This window comes from Kalmanozyma brasiliensis (genome assembly GCF_000497045.1).
Source record: "Kalmanozyma brasiliensis GHG001 unplaced genomic scaffold PSEUBRA_SCAF3, whole genome shotgun sequence".
In the NCBI taxonomy this organism is placed as follows: Eukaryota; Fungi; Basidiomycota; class Ustilaginomycetes; order Ustilaginales; genus Kalmanozyma; species Kalmanozyma brasiliensis.
In genome coordinates, this window is record NW_015961970.1 from 1,366,790 (window position 1) to 1,393,188 (window position 26,399).

General features: G+C 58.2%; 10 protein-coding genes and 1 non-coding gene across 11 annotated transcripts; 7 read left to right on the forward strand and 4 right to left on the reverse strand.

Moving 5' to 3' along the window:
- Positions 1 to 624: 624 nt before the first annotated feature.
- Positions 625 to 4,365, forward strand: PSEUBRA_004369 (Zn(2)-C6 fungal-type DNA-binding domain protein; the record flags this gene model as incomplete). Its single annotated transcript, XM_059465288.1, has 1 exon — positions 625 to 4,365. The coding sequence occupies one exon, from the start codon at positions 625 to 627 to the stop codon at positions 4,363 to 4,365; it is 3,741 nt and encodes a 1,246-aa protein (XP_059320546.1).
- A 1,065-nt stretch (positions 4,366 to 5,430) lies between these two features.
- Positions 5,431 to 7,254, forward strand: PSEUBRA_004370 (uncharacterized protein; the record flags this gene model as incomplete). The annotated part of the gene is made up of 1 exon (XM_016437898.2): positions 5,431 to 7,254. The coding sequence occupies one exon, from the start codon at positions 5,431 to 5,433 to the stop codon at positions 7,252 to 7,254; it is 1,824 nt and encodes a 607-aa protein (XP_016291459.2).
- A 136-nt stretch (positions 7,255 to 7,390) lies between these two features.
- PSEUBRA_004371 (NYN domain, limkain-b1-type) lies at positions 7,391 to 9,832 on the reverse strand (the record flags this gene model as incomplete). Its single annotated transcript, XM_016437909.1, has 1 exon — positions 7,391 to 9,832. One exon carries the CDS (start codon positions 9,830 to 9,832, stop codon positions 7,391 to 7,393), a length of 2,442 nt encoding a protein of 813 aa, XP_016291460.1.
- A 501-nt stretch (positions 9,833 to 10,333) lies between these two features.
- On the forward strand, positions 10,334 to 11,023 carry PSEUBRA_004372 (Protein of unknown function DUF985; the record flags this gene model as incomplete). Its single annotated transcript, XM_016437890.1, has 1 exon — positions 10,334 to 11,023. The coding sequence occupies one exon, from the start codon at positions 10,334 to 10,336 to the stop codon at positions 11,021 to 11,023; it is 690 nt and encodes a 229-aa protein (XP_016291461.1).
- A 98-nt stretch (positions 11,024 to 11,121) lies between these two features.
- On the reverse strand, positions 11,122 to 11,991 carry PSEUBRA_004373 (uncharacterized protein; the record flags this gene model as incomplete). The annotated part of the gene is made up of 1 exon (XM_059465289.1): positions 11,122 to 11,991. One exon carries the CDS (start codon positions 11,989 to 11,991, stop codon positions 11,122 to 11,124), a length of 870 nt encoding a protein of 289 aa, XP_059320547.1.
- Positions 11,992 to 12,145: 154 nt separating this feature from the next.
- PSEUBRA_006514 lies at positions 12,146 to 12,237 on the forward strand. The gene is made up of 2 exons: positions 12,146 to 12,181; positions 12,202 to 12,237. It is a non-coding gene; the product is annotated as a tRNA-Trp (tRNA).
- A 1,034-nt stretch (positions 12,238 to 13,271) lies between these two features.
- PSEUBRA_004374 (uncharacterized protein) lies at positions 13,272 to 13,537 on the forward strand (the record flags this gene model as incomplete). The annotated part of the gene is made up of 2 exons (XM_016437897.1): positions 13,272 to 13,408; positions 13,492 to 13,537. 2 exons carry the CDS (start codon positions 13,272 to 13,274, stop codon positions 13,535 to 13,537), a joined length of 183 nt encoding a protein of 60 aa, XP_016291463.1.
- Positions 13,538 to 13,731: 194 nt separating this feature from the next.
- Positions 13,732 to 14,739, reverse strand: PSEUBRA_004375 (uncharacterized protein; the record flags this gene model as incomplete). Its single annotated transcript, XM_059465290.1, has 1 exon — positions 13,732 to 14,739. One exon carries the CDS (start codon positions 14,737 to 14,739, stop codon positions 13,732 to 13,734), a length of 1,008 nt encoding a protein of 335 aa, XP_059321513.1.
- A 704-nt stretch (positions 14,740 to 15,443) lies between these two features.
- PSEUBRA_004376 (Mitochondrial substrate/solute carrier) lies at positions 15,444 to 17,228 on the forward strand (the record flags this gene model as incomplete). The annotated part of the gene is made up of 1 exon (XM_016437894.1): positions 15,444 to 17,228. One exon carries the CDS (start codon positions 15,444 to 15,446, stop codon positions 17,226 to 17,228), a length of 1,785 nt encoding a protein of 594 aa, XP_016291464.1.
- Positions 17,229 to 17,476: 248 nt separating this feature from the next.
- PSEUBRA_004377 (Mon2) lies at positions 17,477 to 22,873 on the reverse strand (the record flags this gene model as incomplete). Its single annotated transcript, XM_059465291.1, has 1 exon — positions 17,477 to 22,873. One exon carries the CDS (start codon positions 22,871 to 22,873, stop codon positions 17,477 to 17,479), a length of 5,397 nt encoding a protein of 1,798 aa, XP_059320548.1.
- A 1,168-nt stretch (positions 22,874 to 24,041) lies between these two features.
- PSEUBRA_004378 (uncharacterized protein) lies at positions 24,042 to 26,114 on the forward strand (the record flags this gene model as incomplete). The annotated part of the gene is made up of 1 exon (XM_016437931.1): positions 24,042 to 26,114. The coding sequence occupies one exon, from the start codon at positions 24,042 to 24,044 to the stop codon at positions 26,112 to 26,114; it is 2,073 nt and encodes a 690-aa protein (XP_016291466.1).
- Between the last annotated feature and the right edge of the window lie 285 nt (positions 26,115 to 26,399).

The following is a 26,399-nucleotide window of genomic DNA, read 5'->3' on the forward strand; positions in this document are numbered from 1 at the left end:
CATCCTCTTTCCACGCCATCGCGAGCGCCGAGGACACCGACAGTATCACGTTCGTCACATTCATCCAGCTTTGCCTTCCGTCGGGACTTGCGAGCAGACCAAGTCAGCGGTTGACATCAATCGTCGCATCATTTCACTCCTGCGTCAAAGCCAAACAAAAAAGCGCAACCGTCCTCTTTTCGGCGAGTCCGACCAAGCGTGGGAACTCAACTACATCCGAGAGGATCACATTCGAAGCTCGATACCATTCGGTGGCTGAGTTGGCTTCATCAAGCTTCTTCGCTTCGTCCAGCTTGCAACCACCTCGACTTCGGCTTCCTCCGACCTGAACTCTCGGGGCTCTCGCGCTTCTCACTGTTCCTAACTCGTTGCTCACAATCTCAGCCTTCCAAGTCAACACCAGCAACGGCAGAGCCGCTCTGACTCATGACCAGCTGACATAAAGAGGGCACCGTCATACCAACCGAAACGATGAGACTCAAGTCGTAGAAGTCTCGTCGCAAACAGCCATCCTGTTGCGAAGAGTCCACCTTTCTAAACCACCGCCGACGCTCCGCTGAGAGCTCGTCTCCATCGCTGCCCATCCGACTGATCCTCGTCAACCTTCTCCCCCCTTCGCGCATCATGACCACCACCACCACCAACGGTAGCTCCAACGGAAATCCTAGTAGCGCTGCCAGCTCATCCATCGATCCTTCGAGTGCCTCCGCTTCCAAGCCTGCAAAGCGCAAGCCCGAGAAAGCCCGCAACTCGCCATCGACCATGGACTCGATTGATCCACACGGAGGCAAGCCGCTTGCCAGGGCTGTGCTGGTCTGCAAGCGTTGTCGATCCAAGAAGATCAAATGCGATCAGGCTTTCCCAGCATGCGGATCCTGCGTCAAAGCGGGCGAGCCTTGCGTCGGAATCGACTCGGCCACCGGTCGTGAAGTCAGTCGCAGCTATATCGTCGATCTCGAACATCAAATCACCGAACTCCGAGCACAGAATGCAGAGCTCGAACGTTTGTTGGCCGAACAGCCTGCCTCGGGCTCGGCCGGATCCAGCTCGTTGGGCTTCAAGCGACCTCTCGAGCACGTCAAGACCGAGTTCCCCTTGGACCGAGCCGAGTCGGCTGGATCGCCCGATGCGCGACCGCGCAAGCGTCTCGCCGGGTCTCCTCGTGAGGACCGAGAGCTCGCAACTTCGAGCCATTCGCTCCCAGGACTGGTTCTCGGACCCGGCGGTGTGGAGGTTGTCTCTTCTCCCGTCCACGACAAGCGACAAGGTCAGCTACGACCATCGCTGGGCCGCCTCAATTCGCACGCCAGCGGACTCTCCCCCGCTCGTCTTCTGTGCCAGGCCATCCAACAATCAGCGCAAGCAGGTCTGCGCATTCGAGATCCCGGTTCCTCCTCGCGCCCCCGCAAGTATGGCACGCAGAGCCTCGGCGAAGATCTCGGCAGAAGGGCAAAGGCTACTTCGTCGTTGCCAGCAGGAGGCGAAGCTCGGGCAGAGGGCAATGGAGATGTTTCGCAGCCGCAGAGGGAGGCGAGATCAGGCTCACCTCATAGCGGCAGCAACACTCCGTCCGATGCCAAGAAGCTCTCCCCGTTCGACGACGGAGACCCGATGCAGTACGCAACTGCCACCGAGACCGCCGACATCACGGTTCCTGCCCCCGAACAAGCGCTCAAGCCGTCTCCGCTACCCGCTCCCTTCCCACCCTTGTCCACGGCGCGAAAGCTCATCGATGCCTACTTCGAGCGTGTCAACCCCCAGTTGCCCATCCTCGATCGGGCCTCTTTCACGGCACGATTCGAAAGAGCTTGCAAGAATGGCCTCGAAAGGGCGAGAGCCAAGCTATCTGCAGAGGATCGACAGAAGGCCGGAAGCGACGATGACCAGCTTGGCATCGAAATGCTGCCAGCAGACGGCCATCTCTTTCATCTCGTGTTTGCCATTGCCGCTGCTATGGGCTGGACGCGGTCCAGCTGGAGTGCCGAGAACCACCACGAAGCAGCCATGCGCTTTTTGGACCCAAGGCGAATCATTGCTTCCGGGCAAGACGGCAATGTCGGCGCTATCATGGGCAGAGATGCGCTCGAGCAGCTTCAGTGCCTGCTTCTCACTGCTCTGTACTCCATCATGCGACCCATGAAGCCAGGCGTATGGTACTGCCTCGGTGTCGCGCTGCGCCTCACAACAGGTATCGGGCTCTACACAGAGTCACCAGGCGTGCTGGAAGCGTCTGCTCACCCACCTCAGGATGCAGGCGAGACTCTCGTCGAGAAGAAGCGCCGACTCTTCTGGTGCTCGTACGCGCTCGACCGACAGGTCTGCGTGCATCTCGGCCGACCCTTCGGCATCGCCGATTCAGACATCAAGGTCAACCTGCCGTGGGTTGACAACGAGGATGAGATGATCGAAGTACCCATCGGAGACGGGGATCGTCAAGGTCAGCGTGCCGATGGCGCAGAGGATGATGTTGATTCTTCGACCGAGATCGCGCGCAGGGAAGCTGCTTCTACTTTGGCAGCCCTTCAGTCGAGCGCCCATGAACAGCCAGCCTTCCCCGTCTCTCTTCCTAAACCAAAAGATGCCAGCCGATGGATCTCGCTCTCCTTCTTCCGCATACGCATCCTCCAATCCGAGATTCAGTCGATGCTCTACCAAAACGCAGAGCTGCCCCGTCGATTCGACACGTATGCCCATTGGAAGACCGACATCCTGCGCAGGCTGCATGCGTGGCGTCAATACGCGCCTTCCTCCAAGAGCGATCTCGAAGCGAGCGGATGCGGATACAACCCCATCTTTCTCGAGCTCAACTACCAGCAGACTCTGCTCATGGTCTACGGTCTCAGTCCACGTTTCCCCAAAGCCTCTCGCAAGGACCTTGCCAGCGTTGAAGAGTGCAGTCGCAGCATCATCAACATGTACGCGACGCTGTCCAAAGAGGGTCAGATGAACTACACCTGGATGACGGGTCATAACGTCTTTATCGCATGCACGAGCTATCTCTATGCGATCTGGCAAATCAGCGCTACGGATCCGGCGAGCTTTCGGTCCAGCGTCACGCTCGGCTTCCGCCACAAGGTGGACGAGATTCATCACTTTGCAGCGGCGTGCGACAAGGTGCTATCCTCGCTACAGTGGGCGACGGCGGAGAAGTGCCGCAAGTGTTTGCGCACCATGTTCTATGCGACGTCCGTGGTGGTCGAAAAGATCGATCGGATGTCTGCAGCGCAGTCGGGGAGTCACCGCCCGGAAGCCTCGGCAGGCCGCCGCGGTGCAGACGACGAAGAGCAGGATCTGAGAATAAGCAGAAGCCCGGGCAAGAATGGGTTGCCCGCGTCGGCGAAACTCGGGGCAGAGCAAGAACGAAAGCGATCGCTATCCGCTTCCAAGCGGGCTGCGCCGGCGTCAGGTGTGGCCGGGTCGGCATGGCCGATGTATTCACAGGATCGAGATTGGCGCCAGTCGGCTCCGAATCGGCCCAGCGACGCTGTGTTGTCATCAGCATCAGACCCCGCGCGGTGGGGCCCTAGTGCGCCGGGACGTATGTCACCGGCCTCAGGCTTGTCTTGGCCCGCCGAGTCAGCGGCATACCGCGGCGAGGCAGGACAGAGCCATTATGGCATGAGCCCAAACATGGACGGCAGGCTGGCGTCGGCCTACGCAGGTCCGTACGGTAACGACGCGACCACTCCTAGCCGAGGACTAGATATGGGGTCCCACATCGTCGATCCCTCGAGCAACAACAATGCCTGGTACGGCTTCAGCTCGAATTCCAGCCCAAACGCTTTGTTCCCAGACAGCCCGTCGAACTTTGACATTTCGTCATTGATGGCGTCTTCCGCGATGGAGCTCGATGCTCTCTTCAGGGAAGCCGGGCTGTCCACAGGGCCGTCTGGCGACCAGCGGGGTTGGCCGGACAAGAACGCCACGCATCACTCCAGCAGCACCATGCCTGCATCGCAATTTCCCCTCGGCGAACCATCTCGAGAGCAACAAGTCACGCCCAACGAGGCGATGACCAGCTTCTACGACCCCGTGCAGGCTGCGACAGGTGGAGACGCGAGGGGGAGGTGGGCGTTCGAATCAGGTCCCTCTGCCACTGTGGGCTCGCAGGCCGTTGGTGGGCCTTCAGCTGCCGGAGAAGTGCTCGAGACGGACTGGGAAGCACTCGGCTTCGGGTATCGCATGAGCGGTGCAACCCAGTACAACGGACCTGCGCCCATCTTTGCCGACCACCAGCCACAGCAGCAGCACCAAGGCTTTGCCGACGGGCGCGGTCATGCTCGCCCCAACTCGTCTGCAGGGGCGGTGCGTGGCAGCGCAACCGAGTTCGATCAGCGTTTCCTTGACTCCCACATGGGCTTCTAGCCGTCGGGATCATACAGCTCGAAGCAACGTATGTTCCATATCACATTGCAACTTATTTATCGCTTTCTCGCGCACAATTAAGCACTGACTGGCCTGCAGTACCGAAGTGACGTCGGTGCTCAGAGGGCGTGCATGAGCAGACCGTGCCCAAGAAGCAGGTGACCTTGCTGCTCATAAGACAGCTCGGGTGATGTGCTATTGTGACAAGGCAGAAAGGGGCTCGAGACAAAGCACTGCGGGGGATGCCAGCGAAGATTGAGTGGCTCAACAAGGAAGGATCTGCTATCTGTGCATGTGAGCGCCAAGCCATGGGAGGGAACAGGCACTTGAGCAGTGGTCACTCGAAAAACGCTGTTGAGACGCGCTTCGCGTCTGAAACACACACTTTAAAAAAAAAAAAGGCTTGCAGGGCGGTTGTCGAACGCGGAGTGCAACTCGGCAGTGTGCCTGCAGAGATGTGAGCTTTCTTCACAGCTCGGGGACGCAGAGAAGGGCCCTTAGACTTCTTGCTCGAGGTTCGGTGCTCGGCATGCAGCCTCTTGCTCAAGCGAAGAGGATGAGCCGAATGCTCGCTCTAGCTAGGGTTCACCCGAGACGAGAAGCGTGACTCAAGAGTTCGGAAGCTGCCGTGGATGAAGCTGCTCGCCCTGTCCGTCTGGCTCGAAGCATGTCATCGCGCCCTGCGATTCAACTCCTCCCTAGCGTCACACTCATCACCATCGCCCTCACCTCTTCCCGCTTCGCCCTTCATCCGTTCGTCGTCCTCATTCATAATGCTGTAGCTTGTTTCAGCACCGTCGTCTCTCCTCCAATCGTGTCCAGCGTCGCCACTCGTCCTACCAACGACACTCTTTCTGCTTCGTCTTATACCCTGTGGCCGGCCCGCATCAGCTTTGCATTTCTTCGTCTTCCCGCCCATTCGACGACGGTCGGCTCACTGAAGCACAAGTCCGCGATACACCTTCTCCCCACTAATCGAGCGATAGATCCATCGCCAATTATTGATACCCTCGGTCTCGGTCGATCACGATTCCTATCACCTTGCTTCCCCGAACCCGGTCCACAATGAGGACCTCTCCACTGATTCGCGCTCGGCTCGTCAGCTCCCTGCTTGCACTCTTTTCCTCAACTGCGCTGGCCGCACCCCTTTCAGTGACTCTGTCCAACAATCCGACAACATGTCAACCCGTGAAGGTCTCCTGGGACACCTCTTCCGGCACCGCACCTTGGACTGTCATCATCGCCCCGCTCGGCCACGTCCCCATCTCTGTCTCTCTACCCGCCTCCTACATGTCCGGCAACACATGGTCGTACGACTGGAACGTCCCAGGCTATCCATCCGCTTCCAACGTTATCGTCGCCGTGTCCGATAGCAAAGGCGCCGTCTCCGGCACATCCTCGCTCACCCGTCTCTCCAAAGCAGGCTCGTGTTCCGCACCATCCGAGCATCTCGACTTCATCTGGTTCCCACCCGCCTCGGCTCCCAAACAGTGCGACCCCTGGCGCATCACCGTGCAGGAGGATCGCGGTAATCTGGGCCTCAAGATGCCAGTCGACCTTCTCATCATGCCCGAGAACGACGTGCCTACGCGACTGCGCCTTACCGGCAAGCAGTCTAGTGTCGATTGGACGGCCAACTATGCGCGCGGGACACAGTTTGCTATTGCCTCGTTTGATGCAGGCTCGTCAGGAACGGGCGGCGTTGGTGGGAGCATCTATACGGTTGCTGCAGGTCGGTCTGCCGCTTGTCTGAACCGGGCACAGAGCGAAGCGATTGCCGGTCTTCCCGCTGCGTCGTCCACAGCTGCTGCGCGGGTAGCAGTATCGACCTCATCTGCGGCATCACGAATGACCACTTTGCGCATCCACACTTCCACGGGCACCCACATCCCAAAATCGACCCCGACGAGCGGCAACACAGCAGCCAACGTCAACACTACACCCGAAAAGTCGGGTACTTCGACCGGTGTCATCGGTGGCGCGGTGGGCGGCGTGCTCGGGGCGCTAGCTATCGGGGGTCTTGCGTTTTTCTTCTGCAAACGACAGCGCAAACGTGGGCCAGACGAATACGGCGTATTTGCAGGCGGAGAGAAGCGCACGATATTCGGCGGCCGTTCTGCCGACCCAGGGATGCCAGGCGGCCGATTCGGAGCAAGCACTGACCAGCAGGGTGGCATCTCACCCTTCGTCACTGGTCGAGCTAGTCCATTCGATCGATTCTCCCGCAACGCGGAGATGGCGCAAGTGCCAGCTGGGGCGGGGATGGAGCGGGGTCATTCGAGCAGTATCAGTCTACATCGAGGGAAAGGGTCGTTGGGAGGATCGGCGTTGGGACATGCAGCTAGTGTCCAGTCGGTCGTGCCGGACGAAGCGTTGTTCCCGCCGCCGCTGCCGAGAAACATGGGCTGGAATCGCGATCGAGCCGACTCGGATCCCTTCCGCAACCCGACCAATCCATACGAGGCGCCACTCCCACCCATCCCGCAGCACCACGTAAACTTGTCGCCCTCGTCAGCAGATTTCCCCCTTCCACCCTCGCATTCGGCACCGCGCGACCTGACTTCGGGCTACCCAGCACCACCCCACTCCGCCGGTCTGACGACGCAGATCCCGCCAGTACGAACATCCTTCTTCGACCCATACGCGCACGCCTCGCGCCTGTACGACGACGATTCGGTCCGCCAGATCTACCCGCAACCCGAGACGAGCGAGCGTGTGGACACGCCGACGTCCACCGCGAGCGGAGGACCGAGGTACGTCGACCCCAAGGAGTCCGCCCAGCGCTTCCGGAGGTTGGACGACCAGTTGAAGGGCGACAGGGACAAGATGGGCAGTCGTGGAGCCGCCGACGACGATGATTCCGACGACGAGGGGTTGCCGTACATGTGAACGCCAACCTTTCACTGTCTCACACTTTCATTCAAATTCTTGTCGAGGAATGGCATTGCATTGCAATCACGGAGGCGTCTGATTGACTGGCTGACACGCTCGAATGAAGTGATTGCCACGTGCGCTGCAAGAGAGATTACAGCGACACCGCAACTGTGTAGTCGGACAGGCCGATGAGACTCCCACCCTTGACCACCTGTCCTTCGGCATCGAGCGCCTTGACGAGGCCCTTCTCGCGCGCCTGCTGGAGGTAGTCTGTGAACCCGGTGCTGCCCAGCGACTGGTAGAACGCGCCAATACCCGCTGGACCTGGGTTGCGCTTGCCGACCTCGCTCGAGAGTTTCGTCTTGGTCACCGCGCTACCTTCTGCGGAGAGGGCGAGCAGGCTATCGAGCAGAGGTCGGAAGCGGACACCGTCGTCAGCGGGGACAGGGCCGGAAGCGGTGTATCCTTCCGACGACGTCGATCGCTGGAGGTCGGCAAGCACTTGGCTCGTCTGCTCCCTCAGCGCGGCCAAATCCTGCGCCTCGTTCCCCAGGCTCGCCTCCCCATCCGACCCCTCATCATCAGTCACACTCGTCTTCCCACCCATCTTCACCAACCTCGGATGCAACCGCACATGCCTCACCCCAGGCTTAAACCCTGGCTCGGTCGTCACGATCTTCGCCGCCACCGCCGCCTCCAAATGTTCCGCAAACTCTTCCGCCGTCCGCACCTTCAGCTCGGGCACCACCACCGACGTTCGGCCACTCGCCACGATCGACTGGCAGAAGTAGTCGGTCGAGTAGTTGCGGCCCTCGAGCATTTGTTCGAACAGCAGCGTTGCGAGCGGCGAAAAGGCTAGGGGGATCTCGTGCCCGTTGACAATGGTTCTTTGCTTTGAAAGTTGGGTAGTGTCCGTCTTGGGGGTGCTTTTGAAGGAGAGGTCGGAGATCGCGCGTTTGAACGGGGACGTCTTTTTGTCGACCGAGGGCGAGGGGGTGGTGGCCGTGTCGGCGATGCGATTTGCGGAAGGGAGGATCTGGTTCGTCTGCCAGTTGTAGTACTTTGGATGCAGCTCGACGACGAGAACGCCTTCCTGGTCGGTGGGAGCGGGTCGGGCGATGCCGGCTTTCTCGGCTGCAGCGAGGTACTCTTTCCAGCCGGGGACACCGGCGAGTGCGTAGGCGTCGACAATGCCCTGTCGCGCGAGGGCGGATAGCTGCATGCCTACGTACGAGCAAAGAGGTCGCGCTACGTTTTGCGATCGCTGCTCCTTGCAAATCTCGATGAGCGGCAGAAAGGGTTTGAGCCGCGCTGCGGTATCGGAGGGGTTGTAGCTGGGCGTGGCTGTGGCGTTGTGCGAATAAGACTTCTGACGGGTAGGAGTGCTAGCTGAAGTCGTCGGCGTCATGAGCGTGGACGACGCAGCAGTCTTGGCAGAATCTTTGAGCGAGACCCATTCGTACCCGGCCTGTCCGTTCGAGCCGAGTGTCACGATTCCTGCGGCTTCGGCGACAGCAGCGTACTCGGCCCATTTCGCTGCGCCGGCATTGAGAAAGATGCTCCTGTCCTGCTGGACCAGACGTGCGGCTACTGCTGAACGCAATGGCTTCGAGTTGCCCTCCTTCTTGATCTGCTCAAGAAGTTTGATGAGAGGGCCAAAGAGCTGCACCGTACGATTGGAAGGGCGGCGGTCCTGATGTGCCAGAGCGCCAGGAGGTTTGGGGACCGAAGAGCCGTTGTGGGTAGACGTAGAAGGGGCGTGACCGGCAGCGGTGTGGGAGTGAGCCTGTTTGGAGGGTGTATGCGGTCCTGCATTCGAGTAGGTGCTGTACAGCTTTCCATCTTTGTTCGTCTGTACGCCAAGCACGTCTTGTCGCCAAGACATGACTACGTTGGCCGAAGCTTCCAAGATGGGGGGTGCGCCAATTGGCGGTGTCACGAGCACAACATTGTATCCACGGTTTCTGAGAATGCCGAGCGGATATGCAAAGTCTCGATCGCCTGAGATGAGCACGACTGTAGCTGGGGCCGCTTGATCAATCGCAAACGACAGGCAGTCGGTGATCATCATTTTATCGGCGACGTCCTTCCGGCCGCTCTTGGGGGTGTCGATGAGGCTGACGCCACATCCCTGCAGCTCGCTTCTGAGCTGAACTTGAGCGGCATTCGGTGCCTGTGTCTCGGAAGAAAGCTCGAGGTAGGCTTTGAAGCTGACGATGGGACCGACATTGAGGCCCTGGATCGCAGTGCGCACGGCGAGTGCCACGGACCGGCCAGAGGAGCCAGTGGGTGGGGCGCAGTTGTCGACATCCCAGAAGATGGCGATGGGTTCAACGTCTTCCTTGAAGCGCTCTCGTTTCGCCTTTCCATTCGCAGCAGCAGGAGGCGAAGACTCGCGTTGACCATCGTCGCGATCTGTTGAGGCAGTGTCCTTGCCTTTAGGAAGGGGCCTTGGGAAGAATCGTGTTGCCAGGAGCAACGAGCCCGTACCGAGACCGGCGAGCGCGAGCCAGCGCGCACCCGGCTGCTGAAAGAAGTTGGCTATGGTGCCGATCGAAGCCGAAGCAGCTGCATCTTGACGATTAGAGGCCATCGGTGGGCCGTGGTGTTGTTGGGTGCACCACTCAGGAACACAGCGACGTCGCTATCACGAAGCGAAGTGATCTGTCTGCGGTGGAACGCAAGGTGAAAGCGAAGGCTCAGGATACCAAAGGAACGTGGAGAGAATGCTAACCTTGACTGTTGAGATCAAAGATTGAGCCTGAGTAAGAAGTAGAAAGAGAGATGGGTGGCGAGGAGGTAAGAAGGGATGGCGCAGGCTCTCCCTTGGTGTTGGTCTGAGCTCACTTTTTGGAACTGCGCCGTTGACACGCGGAGCTGACCTGAGCTTGCGCAAAAGCAACACAAGACGCTTCTTCTGAAGTCTTTTCGGCTCCTCCGGCCTCCACCGTGACCGCTTCAGGGTCCAGTTTGCGGCAGCGCCGACGATGATTCAAGGTCGGAAGAAATCCGAAAGCTTCGCTCCAAACGTCTGATAGCCTTGCTCTCTACCGTCACAGTTGTCAGCTTAACGGCAAGGCCGAATCTTGCCAAGATGCCACAACTCTACCACTACCCACAAACGAACGAGGAGCTGATCCAACACTACAAGCTCGAGCCTCATCCCGAGGGCGGCTACTATGCAGTCACATGGAACATGACCGAGACGATGAAATCGCCCTTCGCTTCGGACGAAGAGGATCGGACCATCGCCAGCTGCATCTACTACCTACTTTGTCACAAGACGCCCGGATGTACCGATCCACCTTCCCACGCCCGCAGCTCCGATGAGCCGGATCCATTCAAGACATGGAGCAGCGATATCGGCGTGTTGCATCTCAATAAGTCGTCCACGATGCACGTTCACCACGCCGGCAGAGCAAAGTACACTCTCATCTCTGCGAAAGCGCCGCTCGGCAAAGGACTTGTCGATGAGAATGGCGATCCGCTCACAAAGACGGTCGTGATGGGCGACGACATCGCTAATGGAGAGATACGGCAGCTCCTGGTCGAAGGCGGTTGGTGGAAAGTCAGCGAGATTCCAGAAGCAGATCGTACCGCAGTGGAGAACGGCAAAGCTGATGGCTCGAGAGCAGGCGCCCTGATCTCCGAGGTCGTCACTCCAGGCTTCCACTGGAACGACCACACTTACCTCAATCAGGCTAAGTTGCGAGAGCTCTTTGCCGGCAGCTCGCGGTCAGAAGCGCTGTACGAAAAGTTCAAGAAGTACGTCAAGGAGCTGTGAAGCTGCGTGTGTACAGTAATGCGATGCTGGTGTAAAGTACATTGATGTGCTATGCGATGTGCGAGCATTGTGACGGAGAAGACAGAGAAGCTGTGGTACTACTTCTTCCCGGCGAAGGATCTGACTGGGAACAACTTGTCGAAGTTCTTGCGGTCCATGAACCATGGATCCTTTGGATCCGCTTGCTTCTTTGCCGTTTGTTCCGCTACTGTGAGACCCCTGCTTCCCGCAACCTCTGACCAGTCCGTCTCGCCACGAAGGCTAAGCTTGAATCGCGACCAGTACTGCGTGTACAGGTTCTTGGCCTTGGTCTCGAACAGTGGTGTAGGTGCAGCCTCGAGCTGGTATCCGAACGTGACATCCTCTCCGATCAATATCGACGAGGGCACCTTCTGTCGCGTGCCTGACTTTTCCGACACCACCCTTCTCCCTTTGCCTTGCGCAAACTGTTCAATCTCGACTGCCGATGTCCTGTCTCGTCGGTAGAGCGCGTCCAGGGGATGGAATCGTTCGCAAGGGTCCTGCGGGTTGAGCGGCGCGCTCCTCTTCGAGCGCATTGATGGAGGCAAGAATGCGCGAAAGGGCCTCGCTGCTGTTCGGATGCCAATCTGCGACGTTGCCGGATACAGCGTCACTCGAGTCGCCAGCCTTGATGGAGTCCAGAAGAAGAACATTCCGAGTCCGCCTCCCGTCACCGCAACACCGACTCCCGCGGCATATCGGAGCAATGGTGGCGCAAGCTTGGTCTTTTCCGGATCGCGTGTCAAGATGGGCCAGCTGAGATGCTGTGTTAGGAGGAAGCCCTGGTAGCACCCTGCGCCTGTGAAGACTGTTCCGATGAAGTAGTAGAGTGCTCGTTTCATCCCGGGTGGCCCTCGATAGAGCACCCTTGGCGCCGCTGCTGCTGCACTCATCCTGAGAGCAACAAGATCGTCGAGACGTGTCGTACTTGGACGTTGAGAGTTCATCTGAGGCTACTTCGGTCAGATGAAGAAAACGACAGCTTTGTGCTCTTCTTAGCCAACCTTCTCATCCTCTCGACTTTTTTACCCTGAGCTGCGAGAAGCAGGCCCGATATCGGACCAGTTCTGAACGCAAGCTTACGTGGAAGGAATGCGCTGTGGACCCATAGCTCAGCGGTAGAGCGTCGGCTTCCAGTCGCTCTATAAACAGGAAAATTCCGAAGGTCATCCGTTCAAATCGGGTTGGGTTCATGCCCCTTTTTTTGTCCAACTCCCTCATCTCCAACTCCCTCATCTGTTGGTGTGATCATTGAGCTGATGACGAGCATTCGCGAGCACAGAAACGAGCGAGTTGTGTGCTCAGGGAGCATGGCACTCTGACATTGCGTGCCAAGAAGATCAGCATCGTAGGGAAAGCGGAAGTACGAAAATATCGAAGTCGCCGGCATGGCCGGAAACGGAACGTGAACCGCAGGCATCAATGACGACCTTCGAATCCGGTCCAGCATTGTTCTCTCCTGCACTGTGTCGTATTCTCGTGCCTTATAACAGGGGACTTGGAGGACCGGATCCACCTTCGTGCGATGATGGCACAACAGGTGCTAATGAGTGAACGGTTTCCACTATCGGCTCGGAAACGACGTCAACACGGACACCGTCTTTCGGAGAGATAAGGCTTTCCGTGAAAAGGTGATGTTGGTTGTCTCGGATATCACTGTGAGCTCGACATTCCACCTCGCTTGCATTCGTGATTCGACGAGGAGACGGCGACTTCCATGCAGCGGCGGCGAAGCTACCGAGAGGTTATCCGCTGCCAAGTTTCGTCACTACGAGAATTAGTGCATCACGTTGCGGCGCACAGACCTGGCCATGATGGAATGTGGAGGTTTTGAGAGGAAGAAAAGGTGAGGTCCAGGCTCTGTTTATAGACTATGCACACCATGGCGTAGGAGACGCTCCGTTGTCAGGCCAAACGCACGTCTGAGCTAGTTATGATGTCGGAAGGCGGGCGTGCTTCCGCCTCGCTTAGAGCGGTTGTCAAGGCGGATGTCTCGCAATGTCGTGATAGGACAGATGTGCCCGCGGGACGTTGGCACATGGACTGCCTTCTTTGAGCTCCGACCCGAAGCTCACGCTGAGAGGCTGTGCGCAGAGTGTCCCCAGAAGGTTGGCCAGTCTCAAGGTGCATATAAGGTAGCAGCCTTTCGCTCCTCCATTCTGTCTCAAATATATACACGCAACTCTTCGTCTCCCACAACAAACCCCACAGTCAAACTCTATCAATAATGTCTGCTCCTCAACAAGGCGGTGCTCCTCAGCAGGACGCTCTCGACAAGGCTGTCCAGATGGGCTCCAAGAAGGCTGGTCACGAGCAGAACGCCGGCACCACCGAGAAGATCTCGGACGGCATCCGATCCGGCTTGTAAGTGTTCTCGAACATCGCAGTACTATCAGTCATATCAGTCACTGACAGCATACATTCACCTTCTGCTTGGACTCTGACAGCAAGAAGCTCACCGGCAAGGACGTCCCCATCAAGGACAAGCAGTAAATGCGCCTTCTTCGTCTCCCGACTACCCAGCAAGCCAATCTACGCTCTGTAATGGAGCTCGATACCATACCCTCCCGCGCTTCGCTGTCCTTAAAGCAATCACTATAATCTGAATCGACCACCATTCTGGTCTCCTCCTCGACGTCCTCCCTGTCTTTCGTCGCCGTGCTTGGATCTTTCGTGGTGTGCCCTCTCTATTCGTTGAGCTTCGCGATCAAGTCGAAGAGGCGATCGGCGGAAGTTCTGTGGTCTGTTGTCGGCTGGTGCGAAACGGCGTGAGACGGAGCCTTCTCTTTCGCGACGGGAGGCAGCTTGTCGTCAATGCGCTTGACACTGCGGCCATTCTCTTCTGCCGACCCTAGGCCGCTCTTTGCAGTCACTTGAGCGCTTTTGGTCACTGAGATCTGCGTGTGCCCATCGCTCGTAGGTGGAGAGTCGACCGGACTTGATCGGCAGCTGCTGGTGAGTGAGGTCAGAGGCGAACTTCCGAAGCTGATGGTGCTTCTTTCGGCCTGTGCACGATCCGCCTTGGTGTCCGAAACCTTTGCGCCCACAGCTTGTTTCGTGGGGGAAAGACAATCGACCGTGTGCGACTTCGACATGATCAAGGAAGACGGAAGCCCCGCTGCGACGCCTCTTTTGGCGACGGAGGTGTGCTTGACGGGAAAAAGCGACGTCTGAGGTTCAGCGTTGTGGTCGCTGGATGATCTGCATTCAGAAGCGTCAACGAGAGCCTGACAGCTTCGCATGCCCCCGTTGGAGCTGAGCTGATGTTCGGCAAGGCGTCGAGTGGTCAGAGGCAGGCTCTGTCCGAGCTTGGTTGGCTTGTAGCTTAGAGCTGGAGAAGTGGGTCCGAGGTCAGCTTCCTCAACGTCGTGTAACCAGGCGAGGATTACGGCGCGCTGACTATGATTCAGGTAGACGGACCGAGGACGGAGCGTGTATCGATGCTGAGGCTCTTTGGGAACCACCTCACCCGCCCGATCCGCCTTCGAATAGATGCGATCCTCACCACCTGTGTCGACGGCGTGCTTCGACTGATGCGGCGTCTCTAGAGGCCTTTTCTTTGACTTCAGAGTCATCGTGCGGAGAAGAGCCTGACGCTCCTCTTCCGAACGCCCCGCATGCGACTCGCCCAGCAGTCGCAGTCTCTCGAGCTCGAAGTCAAAGGACTCGCTGTCGTGCTCGGTTCCTTCCATCATGTTGTTGCGAGTGTATGAGGCGAAGACAAGAAGGCATACAGCCGGCAGGATCGCCTGGACGCAAAAGTTCCAGAGCTGTAGAAGCAAATAGCAGCCAAGAGCGAAGAAGAGCTCGCGTAGACGAAGGCGGGTCATTACTTGTCGTCGCGTCGGCTGAGGATACCTCTGAAAGGAATGTGGATTTGAAGGATAGGATCGCGTTGCAAGAGGACTTCTCCCGCCTGCTGAGCCGCTTCTGCACGCGAACATCTCCAAGGCTCTTCTCCTGTGAGAAGAATCGTTGCTCCGTCTCTGCGCCAAATGAAGTCCAGTAGAACGCTTTCAAACACGATTCAAACTGCATGAGCTCGCCCAAGTGCAGAATGCAGACCGACATCTGCGCCAAATGAAGTAAAGCTTGCCATTGTCAAAACCTTATGCTTGTCGACATCGACGGCCAATTTTTCGCCCTGCCGTTGCGTGTTAGAGCGGGATAGGCGGTGAGTGGGACAGCTCAGCCTTCGTCACGAGTCCAACACCTCCACGCTGTGTGGAAAAATGGGGCATGCAGCTCTCGAGCCGTAGGGAAAGGGTCCATCATCGCGCCTTGATTTCACTCAGCTCTTCAGCCAGCACTTCAACACCTCCCACCATCAACACCATCTGACCGGCCAACCGGAAAGTCACACCAACTACCAGCTCTGCATTGATCAGGCACATCAACAATGACGGCACCCCCTCCGCCATCGGGCAGCGCGCAAGCCCACCCCCTACGACCATACTATCAACCGCCCGAAGACTCTGTCTTCATCGCGACCGCTCCGCGCTTCAGCACCACAGGCACACCCAAGCCACCCGTCACCACCTCTTCCACTCCCTTCAATGCCGCTATCGCACCTAAGCAATCGAACCGCTACACATCCTCCGATGCCAAACCATACGTGGCCACCACGCCGTCCGCCGCCCTCGGCGAAGCGGACGCTAGCATCGGGGACATCCTCCGCGCGCTCGTCATCAGCGGCGCCCTCCAATACACGAGCACGTGCCTCGCGATGCCGTTCGAGGTGGGCAAGCTGTTGCTGCAGGTGCAGTGGGTGCCGCGCGACGATGTGTGGCTGTCCATCACCCAACAGGCTGCGTTGACGCAGCGACGCAGTCTTCCCAAACAGACGAAGGCGCCGACAGACGAGACGGCGGCGGAGGGGTGGGAGGCAGACGTGACGCCCGAGACGAACGAGTGGAACGACGAGGCGGACGCGCAGGAGGAAGGCGATGAATTACTGGAGGCGGATCTGTCGGACGAGGAGGATGCAGATGCGTACTTCCGCGATGCCACCACCCGACCCCCTCGAACCGACACATCTCTCTACTCGGGTCGTAAGAAGCGTCGTCCCGTCGACGCGGCCGGCTATGTGATGCGCAAGAGCGTCTACGACCAAGGTGCGCGACCCGAGTTCGTCATGCCCGTCGTCGTCCGCGGTGGCGTGTGGGAGATGATGAAAGCGGTCGGTCGAGGCAAGGAAGGCTGGCTTGGATTGTGGAAAGGTTCGCTGACATCGTTCGTCCTCGAAGTGACCTCGTCGACCGTTCAACCCATCATCTCGTCCATCCTCTCCCTCTTCGCACCCACAGCGCTCTCCCCGCTCCCGCTCGCATACGCACCGTACCCGTACAAGACGCTAGGTCTGCTGCTCTCCTCGCACCTGCTCACCGGAATCCTCGTCTCACCTTTGGACCTCGTCCGAACACGCCTTATCGCACAATCCACCCTTCCCACACACCGCAAGTACTCCGGGCCGTACGATGCGCTTCGCAAGATCCTTCGCGAAGAAGGTGGGTGGCGCACCGCCTACCTGCACGCCAACCTGCTCATCCCGACCATCCTCGACTTCACCCTGCGCCCGCTGCTGTCGCTCGGTGCACCATTGTTGATCGAGCACACGCTGCGGTTGGAGCCCAACGCGCACCCGATTAGCTACGCCGTGGCGGAGCTGGCCTTGTCGACCGCGGCACTGTGTGTCACGCTGCCGATCGAGACGGTGAGGCGGCGGTTGCAGTTGCAGGTGCGCAGGCCAGCCGGCGCTATGGAGGAGAAGAGCGAGAAGAGGGTCACCAGTGCGACGCTGCATGGTGGGGTGAGTTTGACAAGCGCTAATGTGGGTGTGAGGGGGTTGAGGACGTGCGTAGAGACAAGGCCGATAGCATACGTCGGTGTGGTCGAGGCAATTTACCGGATCGTGACGGAGGAGACCGTTGCGACGCACACAAGGGCGGTGCCAAAGACGGACGCGGCTGATTCGGAGGCGACGGGCGGCACGGCGCCCGAAGAAGGGTCGAAGGGCATGGCTCAGTCCGGCATTCTGGCCGCCAAGACGGGCCACTCGTCGCTTGGCGGATTGCGCTCGCTGTACAGGGGTTTCGGGATGGCGTTCAGCGCCAATCTCGTCGTCTTCATGTTGACGCTGGTGAGCGGGGAGCGTGCTGGGCCTGCTGGTTGGGCCGAGATTTAGGATGCAAGGGGATTTGATGATTCGCTTTGTAAAGTATCTGTCGAGCACTGCACTCCTCTCTGACGATCGCTGCGATGGGCGCGTGTGTGCCGAGGCATGATAGCTTGCAACACAAGACAAGTTTCAAGCGTGCTTGATCGAGGATGATGCCTCGTCTGCGTGGTGCATCTGCATTGATGGATTACTCTCATAGAAGGGTGTTTAGTCTGACAGTGCGTCGATGACCGACACAACCTGCTGGTTGGTGCTCAAGCAGGCAGAACAGGCACGCCCAAATCGGCCCCAACCAGTGTCAACGCCTGCGCAGCCAAATCTCTCGCAGCGACCTTCTCCATGCCCTCTACCCTACTCCCCACTCCAAACACATCAGACGTCGTTCCAATCATGCCCAGCTCCAGGCCCAGATCCTTGAAGCTCTTTGACAGTCCTACAGTGTCAGCCGGTACGATTGGTGGGAGCGATGTGCCGATGCTCGCGACGACTGAAGAAGGACGTGCCGACACGAGCAGCAACAGGTACTGGAAGGCCGAGAAGAGGTGGGCGCGTCTTGAGCTGTGCCATGCGACGACTGCAGCAGGCTCGCCGTCCGGCTGCGTGGAGCTCGGACTATAGGTGCTCGGCGACAGCTGCAGTTCGAGATACCTGTGGAGGATGTAATTGAGCTCTTCTTGGCGGATCCTCTGCATGGGGATCATGCCGCGGATCTCGAGGTCGCGAGCAAAGGACAGCAGCGTCTGTTCGCAGCGGGCGATGAGGTGACGTAGTAGGATCGTAGCAACCCTTCGTTGCGCGTCCGAATCCGCAGACTCCTGGGAGTGGCTCCCGCCAAAGCGAGCGGAGCAGGCAAGGAAGAGCAGATCGAAACACCAGTATGCAAAGCGCTCGTTGGTCGTCTCCTGGGGATCGTCGACTCGACCGCTTCGATCGTCTGCGTCAATCTGCGCTTCGAAGGTGTACAGCTTTGAGCCAAGCGTCAAAGCACGAGCCACACGCCCGATGAGGTGATCACGCACTTCCTTCTCTCCCAGACATGGCAGGATGAACCTCTCGATGGTGCTGAGAAGGTGGAGACCGAAAAGCTCGTCGGCGTTTTTGACGTCTGCGGGCAAAGACTGGGCCAATGAAGAATCAGCCAGGACTGCTGCTTCAACAGCATCAACGACCTTGGTCCACAGACGCTCTACTGTTTCCGACGGAAGCTGCTCCTTCTGCGCTCTGCTGTGCAGCTTAGGGCAAGAGCGCGAAAGGATCTTGCACAGCGTCAAAATTGCGACTTGCCAGATGGGTCGAACGTTGGCCTTGCGTTGCGCCTCGAGACCACCAGCTTGGCTGTCCGGGCATTCGTACTTCAGCTTGATAGGGATGACCAGAGCAGAGATGAGACTCTCGACGGCACCAGCGTTGTAGATGCTCGCATCGTCCTCATGCTTGACGAAAAAGTCGAAAGCTTCATCGATGCTTGCTCGTGATAGAGCGATGAAGGTAGGCTGCTTCTTGCCCGCATTGGTGCCAGCATCAATGCCGGAGTAGGCTAGGCAGATGCACTCTGACAGATCCGACAGCATCAGTGCAGGGACCGCTTTGACTCCTGCGACGGATCTGGCTGTGGCGCGGGCTGCCTCCTGTACGTTGGTCAGGCTACTTCGATCCGGCGTGTTGTCGGAACTGTGAGGGTAGGACACACATCCTTTGAGACACGAGAAGAGCGCAGCGACCTTTGCTTCGTCGAACTCGGCTCGCAGAATCCGGTGTATGGGCTGGAAGGCCTGAATGTACGCCAAGAGATTCTTCTGAGTGAAGCGGAAAGGATCGGCCGATTCGTTATTGTCCGGCTTTGGTTCCGCCGGCGGCTGAGGATCTCGTCGACGGATTTGTTCTCCGACGGCAACCCAACTATCCCAGGCTTTCCACCAGGCGGCTTGTACTCTGGCTCGTTCAGCTTCGCCGACGTGTTTGTCGTCGTCCACGGTGGCAGACAAGGCGGAGGCCAAGCACTTGATGGCCGCTTGCGACAGATCAGCGGGACCCTGAAGGAAGGCTCGGGAGCTGAGGTCTAGAAGCCTTGTCCATGTCTCCTCGAAGGCGCTGCTGCGGATCAGCTTCGATGGCAAGAAGGATCGAACAGCTTCGCCGAATTGTGTCAAGGCCAAGCTCTGCGACTCCTGCCATTGCTTGAGCTCGCTCGGAAGCGTGCCTATCATCAGCGCCTGTCGGTCTTTCTGTGACGTTCCATCTTCGACTCCACTCTCCAGAGCTGATGTCGACGCGTCGAGCACCTTCATCAACGGAAAGATGATGCTGTCCAAGATCTCTTGCCAGGCCTCAGGGTTGAGCATATCGCCGTATTGCTGCAGCACGCGGAAGAGGTTCGAGATCGCGCCGTTGCGTACTTCGGACCTTGGACTTTGGGCGATCGACAGCAAGCATTGGAGCAGGAAGAGCCAAAGCGGCTGTGCGTCTTTGTCGACAGTGGCTGCCGTCGCCTCTGTTGATGTCTTCTTGGCTCGGGTCGCCATCTCGGCAGTCACGCCCCACAGGCACCCGTTGGCGGTTAGCGCCACGTTGACGTCGAACTCTTGGCTTCCGAAGTCGTTGAGATTGCTGCAGCATTTGCGAATTTGTTCGACGTCCAAGGCGGCTAAGAAGTCGGAGCAGACCAGCTGCAGGCACGAGAAGCCAGCCTTGACGAGAGCGAGCTGGCCTTTCTGAAGGGAAGCAGACGAGGGCTGTTCAGTTTGCGGACTCCTCTTGTCGGCTCTGCAGGTTGCGGAGCAGATCTCGAAGATCGAGTCCCAACCAAAGACCAACGAATGCCCAAAGGTTTCGAGGATCCTCTTTAGGTTGTCGACCGAGGAGGTTCTGATGTCCATGTCGACCGGTGTAGCCCTTTTGCCCTCAAGGACGGCGGCATTGGCCAGAATTTGCATGACTTGCTTCTGCAACCGGGACTTGTCGGCCTCGTCTGAAGCCTGTGCTGCCTCGGTCATGGCCCCGAAAGCGAGCTTGTTCGCAGCCTGCGAAGCTTGCCATCGCCACGTGGGCGGAAGTTCCGGATTGGAAAGCGTCTCGTTGAGGTGACTGGTCACGGCGTCCCAGCCCTGATCTGATGGAAGCGAACAGAGCCGCCTCGTGTTCAAGGTTGCGACAAGATCTAGACAGGTGATGGGATAAAAGCTCGTAGGGCCTTCAGCTCGAGAGCCTCTTCTGAAGCCAGAAGCTTGAGGAGATGTGGGTCCGCCGTCCGCTTCTGCCGACCTGAGAATTGACGGCGCGGTTGTCAACATGTCAGCGCTGATTCGGCACAGGGAGGAGACGAAATAGAGGAAAGCGCTGTCTGCGAGGGATGCCGTGTTCTCGAAGACGCTCTTGATGTGCGCTTGAAGGCGTGCTGGCTGCAGATCTGCGACATTGAGCAGCTGCAACTGATTGCGCCCTGATCGTGTGTCAAGCGAGCTCATGGACCCGTGTGTCAATGTGGAAAGCGTGACACGGCCATTGCGACCTGCAGTGTTTTCGTCTGTATTGGGGTCTCGACCGAGGTCTTTCCCAGCTCGTGCTGGTGCGTTGGCAGAGGCCAGCAACGCCTCGGCGCTACACAGCCCGCTGAGTACAGGATACCAGAAAGGACCGAGCGCGCCAGAGAGGTAGTACGCCACCTGCACATACGCCCTGAGGCAGGCAAGGTGGCGAATCGAGACGCCGTCCTCAGCCTGCAGCACCGCAGCGGGAGCAGCAGCATCCCATCCAGGGACGGCAAGCGCAATGAAGATGGTGAGAATCGCATCACGCTCGTCCACTAGGTCGAGAGCGCCGGTGACGTTGGTGAGGTTCCTCAGCGCTAGCAGCGTCTCTTCGAAGATGGCGTCCGTGCATTTCAAGCGCAGGTATCTGGAGAGGACGTCGCTGAGAGGGAGCGCTGAAGACCTCAGCATTGATTTGGTCAAGTTTAGACCTTCTTGCTCTTGAGAGTCGGAGAGAGCGTCCATGTCAGCGGCTGTCATAGCCGGAGGCGCTGGCGCAGCGTCCTTGCCGCGGGAGTTGACAAATTTCGAGTAGAGCGGTAGGGCGTACAGGGCCATGGACTGCGTCAGAAGATGACACGACTGCAGCGCGAGGAGCTGTGCATATGTCTTTGGCAGAGCGGCTGACGCGACGCTGGGCGCTTCGATCTTATCCAGCTGATCGATGATTTGAACCGAAGGCGAGCTTGCAGCAGACAAAGACTCGGTGCCGCTTGACTCGGTCGATCCCTTGATGCCGGACATGGCAGCGCTGGCGACGCCTGCTGCAGCTTCGTATAGGCCACTGAAGCTTCGTTCTGCGCTCTGGCGAACGCGGCTTCTTCGAGGACTGCCTGGAACGCCCTGCATCGACGCTTCGTAAGCAAAGAGATGCTCGCCCTGCAAAAGGACGCTTTGAAGAGTCTCGACTAGTTTCGAGAAGACAGGGACGGAGCCGCTGGTTGCCTCGTTGGCATTGGTGCCAGCCTTGCTTGAATCGTACCAAGCCCATAGGTTGCGGAGGAAGACGTCATCGGAGCAGAGACTGCGAAGCACCTCTAGAGCCAAGACCTGCTGCCAGAGCAGAGGCTGAGAGCCTCCGTGTGCCGCGGTTTCTTGCGATGAAGGATTCACGGTGCGGAGCAGGATCGAGAGAAGGATCTCGACCTCGAGCACGAGGTCAGAGCTGAATTGGCGTAGCAAAAGGAAGAGAAGACGCATGAGTCGAAGGTGGATGGGGAATGCGGGTGGCTCGCTGAGACTCTTGATGAGTAGTGGGCAGACCTTGGAGCGCAGCAGAAAGAGCAGCTCTGGATGCGAGATTGCTGACGCCTTTGCTCCGGCAGCGGAGGCGAACAGACGTTGATGATTGGACAGGACGCTCTCGATGAGCTCGAGCGAGAAGGTCTTGGATAGCGAGTCGAGAGCCAGGAAGGTGGCGGATTCAGCATTAGCCAGCGAGCATAGGTCTGAGAAGACGAGGTATGCATCGCGTGATGAGGGGAAGAGCGTCACCGAACCCTCTGGTAGATCGACTGACATGGCTGCCAATGGCGCTGATGCGGCGGCCTCCTCGCCGCCTCCTGTGATGCCATCAAGGACAGCATCCTCGTCCTTGACCTTGTCAAAGACAGCCATGACGCTCTGACGCAGCGTTGCCGCTGCCGTTGAGCTGACGACGGCCACCTTGCTGCCTTCGTGGAGCTTGAAGCCGAGCATGAGCGTGTTTGAGAGGTCGGCATTGTGCAATGATGGATAGGATGAGAGAAGCGCCGAGGCAATCTGGAGGATCTTGAGCTGGACATCGACGTCGCTCCTGCTTGGTGGCGTGAGCAGCTGATTGAGCGTCTTGACGATGGTAGGTACAGCTTTGTCTGGGACGAGTCGCTGAAGCAGCATTCGCTGGAGTAGAGCCATGGCCAGCGAGATGACCTTGGGCAGCTTGGTCTCGCAGCTGAGCAAGATAGGCCTGAGCAGAGGGTGATCTTGAGGCGGTCCCGCATCTCTACGTGATGACGCAAGCAGTGCATCTGGCTCGGATTTGAGCCGAGCGAGGACGCTGTCGGTGGCCTGCTTGATTTCGGGATGCTTCCGTCTGGCCTCGAGCCCCAACGAGGTGAGCTCCGACGTGAGAAGCTGAGCCATCTTGTGGGCCTAATCAGCAACCTCAATGCCTTGACGGTGGGTCCGACGACTCTCGGTGGCGAATCCGAGTTGATTGGGCTCCTTCCGACGACGGACGGAGGTGGAAGTTGGCGGTCGTCTGCAAAGAGCTTAACCCACTGAGAGGCTCAACATCAACCGTGCGTCAGAAGGCGGTGTCTGTGTCGGTGTGACTTCTCAGAGTGCGTTGGACCCTTTCCGCCTCTCGGCAATCCTTCCGAATCCGCACCGCGAGAAGCGTGCCAGAATCGCCAATTTTTGGCCGTTACTGTTAGCCGGCTGGGCCAAACAAAGCCAGGAAAATACTTGCCGGATGGGGTCCAGATCGTCGATGCGAACAAAGGGGGCTCTCAGCATGACAACGTCCTAAAGGGGGCCTGTCAGTTGACCCCTTTCCCTCTCAACGAGCCGCCCCTCTCCGAAGCTCAACGGCCCGAATGATCTTAGAGATGCGAGGTCGAAGTTCAAAGCTTGTTCTCCCCTCCGTCGTGAGACAGAGACAGTGGGAAGAGTGCATGCCTGGCTCAGTGAGGCTCGAGCTCAGCGGATGTGATTGGAGATGTGACACATGCAAGGCGAAGCTCGCTGGGCGTTGGCCAAATTGAGTCCGCTCGTTGGCTGCTGTTGCTGCCGTTCAGGGTCCAGGATGAAGCGAAAAGCGGTGAGTTCTTTGTTCCGCTTCAACCAAAAGGCGGACAACTCCACTCAACGTCTGACAACCGAGAAACGTCACGCGCCCACAGCGGATGCGGCTGCATGTCCTTAAAAGTCACATCGAGGCAGCTCCATCATCTGACCTTTCTAGCCTCGCTTCCTTCTTTCCTCTTGACATTCCCAACGTACGCCTTGCTACCTCCGGCTTCGCATCCGTGTCACCTTCTCATCCCACGCCGGCATTCTTCCGATATTCCGCACCAGCAAATCGCAGTTCACCGAGCCGTTCCACCCACCGCCCTTTCGAGTCCACACTTCATGAAGCTTCGAGGCGGGAATCGAGATTAGGCATTTGGCATCCTTGAGCCTTCCCTTGATACCTTCTCAACAGCTCTGGTTTCCGCATGACACCCACAGACACCCTGCTCAAGCTGTAGCGACGCTTCAGTCCGCGACTCAGACGAACGTCCCCGTTAGAACACGGCCATTCGCAACGATGGGCGCTAAGGAGACCGACGCTGAAGATACAGGGGCGCAATCAGTCACTGGACTGATGGACGCGGTACATCTCAAACCCCGCCATGGCCGAACCCAGTCCGACTCGGACAACAGCGCAGCTTCCTTCGACTTTGACGAGGAGCGTCCATCCCAAGATGACGATGATATCGACAACACACCAGCCACCTCGTATGGCGGCTTCCTGTCCACCCGCAGCGACGTCTCGGCGGACGCAAAATCCGAGTCTAGCCAACTCTCCAACATTCTTCCTCTCAACTGCGGCCTATCCGTTGCATCCGAAGACCCTGGCAGGATGGAAGAGCTCAAACACGAGGTCGAAGCTCTCTTTGACCGCTTCATTCCCGACTTCCAAGCACAGCAAGACGACAGCGGAAAAGCAGATCAGCAGGATGAGCCGACCTTGCTCAGCCGGAATCTACCGGCCGTGCTGTCCGAATTTGAGAAACAGAGGGAGCACCCTCTGATCGATCCAAAGGTCTACAGCCAGCTCGAGGTGTTCGCAGACGAGAATCCGGACGTACCCATCTCCTCCGACTTGCTCGTCAAACTCATTCTCGAGCTCGAGTCCAGCGCACGCTCCGTCCTCTCGGACGAAGTTGGTCTCAAGACCCCTCCGCTCATGGACAGGGCATTGTCACACAGCACTGGCAACGACTCGACCCCGACTGGCGTCTCTGACGATATGGCGGATCTGAGCCAGGACGAGTACCTGATCCGCGACGGCGACAGCAGTCGTGACTCGTCACGAGAACTCAGCGCTGAGGCTGCTTTCATCCTCAATCTCAAGGAAGATCTTCGAATCGAGCGTGACAAGAACGATGCTCTTCAGCAGAATCTCTCGGACAAAGAGAGGCGCGTCAACACGCTCGAGCACAAGCTCACTACTTCGCAAGAGCAGTACGAAGAGCTCATGCTCGAAGAACAGGCAAAGCTGGAGGAGCTGCACAAGCAGATCCAATCCCTTCGTCGCGAAGACAAGGACCTTCGCACCAAGTACTTTGAGGTGCAGGAACAGAACAACGCTTACGAGTTGCAGCTCACCGCTCTCAACACCCAGGTCGAAGGGGCGGAGAAGGCGAGCATCAAGCTGCGCAGAGATCTCGACGAGGAGTCGAGTCAGCTCATCAAGGCCAAGGCGGACCTGGATCGTCGGGTGAAAGAAGCCAAAGAGCTATCCGAGTATCTCGTGGAATGCGAGCAGGCCAAGAACGCTGCCGAAGACGCCAAGCACGAATTGCAGCAAGAGCTTGACAAGGTCAAGATGGAAGCTGTCAAGCTACAGGGGTACAAGGAGGAGACCGAAGAGCTCCGAAGCACGGTGGACACGCTTGAAATGGAGCTCGACGAGGTGCGTCGCCTTACCACCCTACACAGCAAAGAGTCCTCCATCCAGCCGTCGAGCAATCCCGGCACCATGACGAGACGTCTCGGCAACGAGCTCGCCCGAAGCATGGAGCTGGACGGACATTCCTCGGGAGAAGACACGCAGGTGGAAGATAAGGATGGCGACACCAGCAATGTCGACGACTATGTCGAAACCGTCATCCAGCGACGTCGAAGGAGGGTCGGCAAGGCCCGCAAATCGGTCGAGATGGTCACGCAATCGATCCAGACCGATGTTCCTGAAGTCGCTGCCGTCGAGACCGTAGCTGCGACGGCGAGGCCGGACAGCTTTGCAGACACACAATGTGCGCAAGTCAATTCAACAAAGCCGCAGAACTTTTTGCAGTCATTCTCGGCTGTATTGCGCGCCAACGTCCTTTCCATCATGGTGATGGTCTTGGCCGTCGGTCTCGCGACTGGTCTCATGCTCAACACTTCGCGCGACATCTACCACATCCACCGGCATACTCTCGACGCAGAAGAGTTTAGGAAGCTCAACCATCTCCCGACTTCGACGCAAAACTTCTACTACGACAGCCGCTATCCCAGTGCGGTTGTTGCCGGCAACTTTGTTGACGACCGCATTGGGCCCATTGTGGATGCCATGCAGTCGATCATTGGCCTCGGCAATCCTTCAAGGCCGCCAGCGGATGGCATTGTATACTAGCCATCGACGCAGCACCATCTTGACGTCGCACAAGAGAAAGGTCGATGTATTCGCAGAAGAGCCAGCAACCTAATCTGGCCATCGAAGATTGCCCCGTCTTCATTCTTGTATTAGCATCCATCCTTTTCTCGTGGTCCCGTCACCTCAACTCATCGCGCGTATACCCTCCTTCTTCCTCAAGCGCGCTTCCCTTCCTCCGTATGCCACCATCGGCGGTCCTCTTGAGATGCGCCCTCACGCCTCGATGCTCCATCTTAACGATTCGGGCCGGGATGGCGGACCATG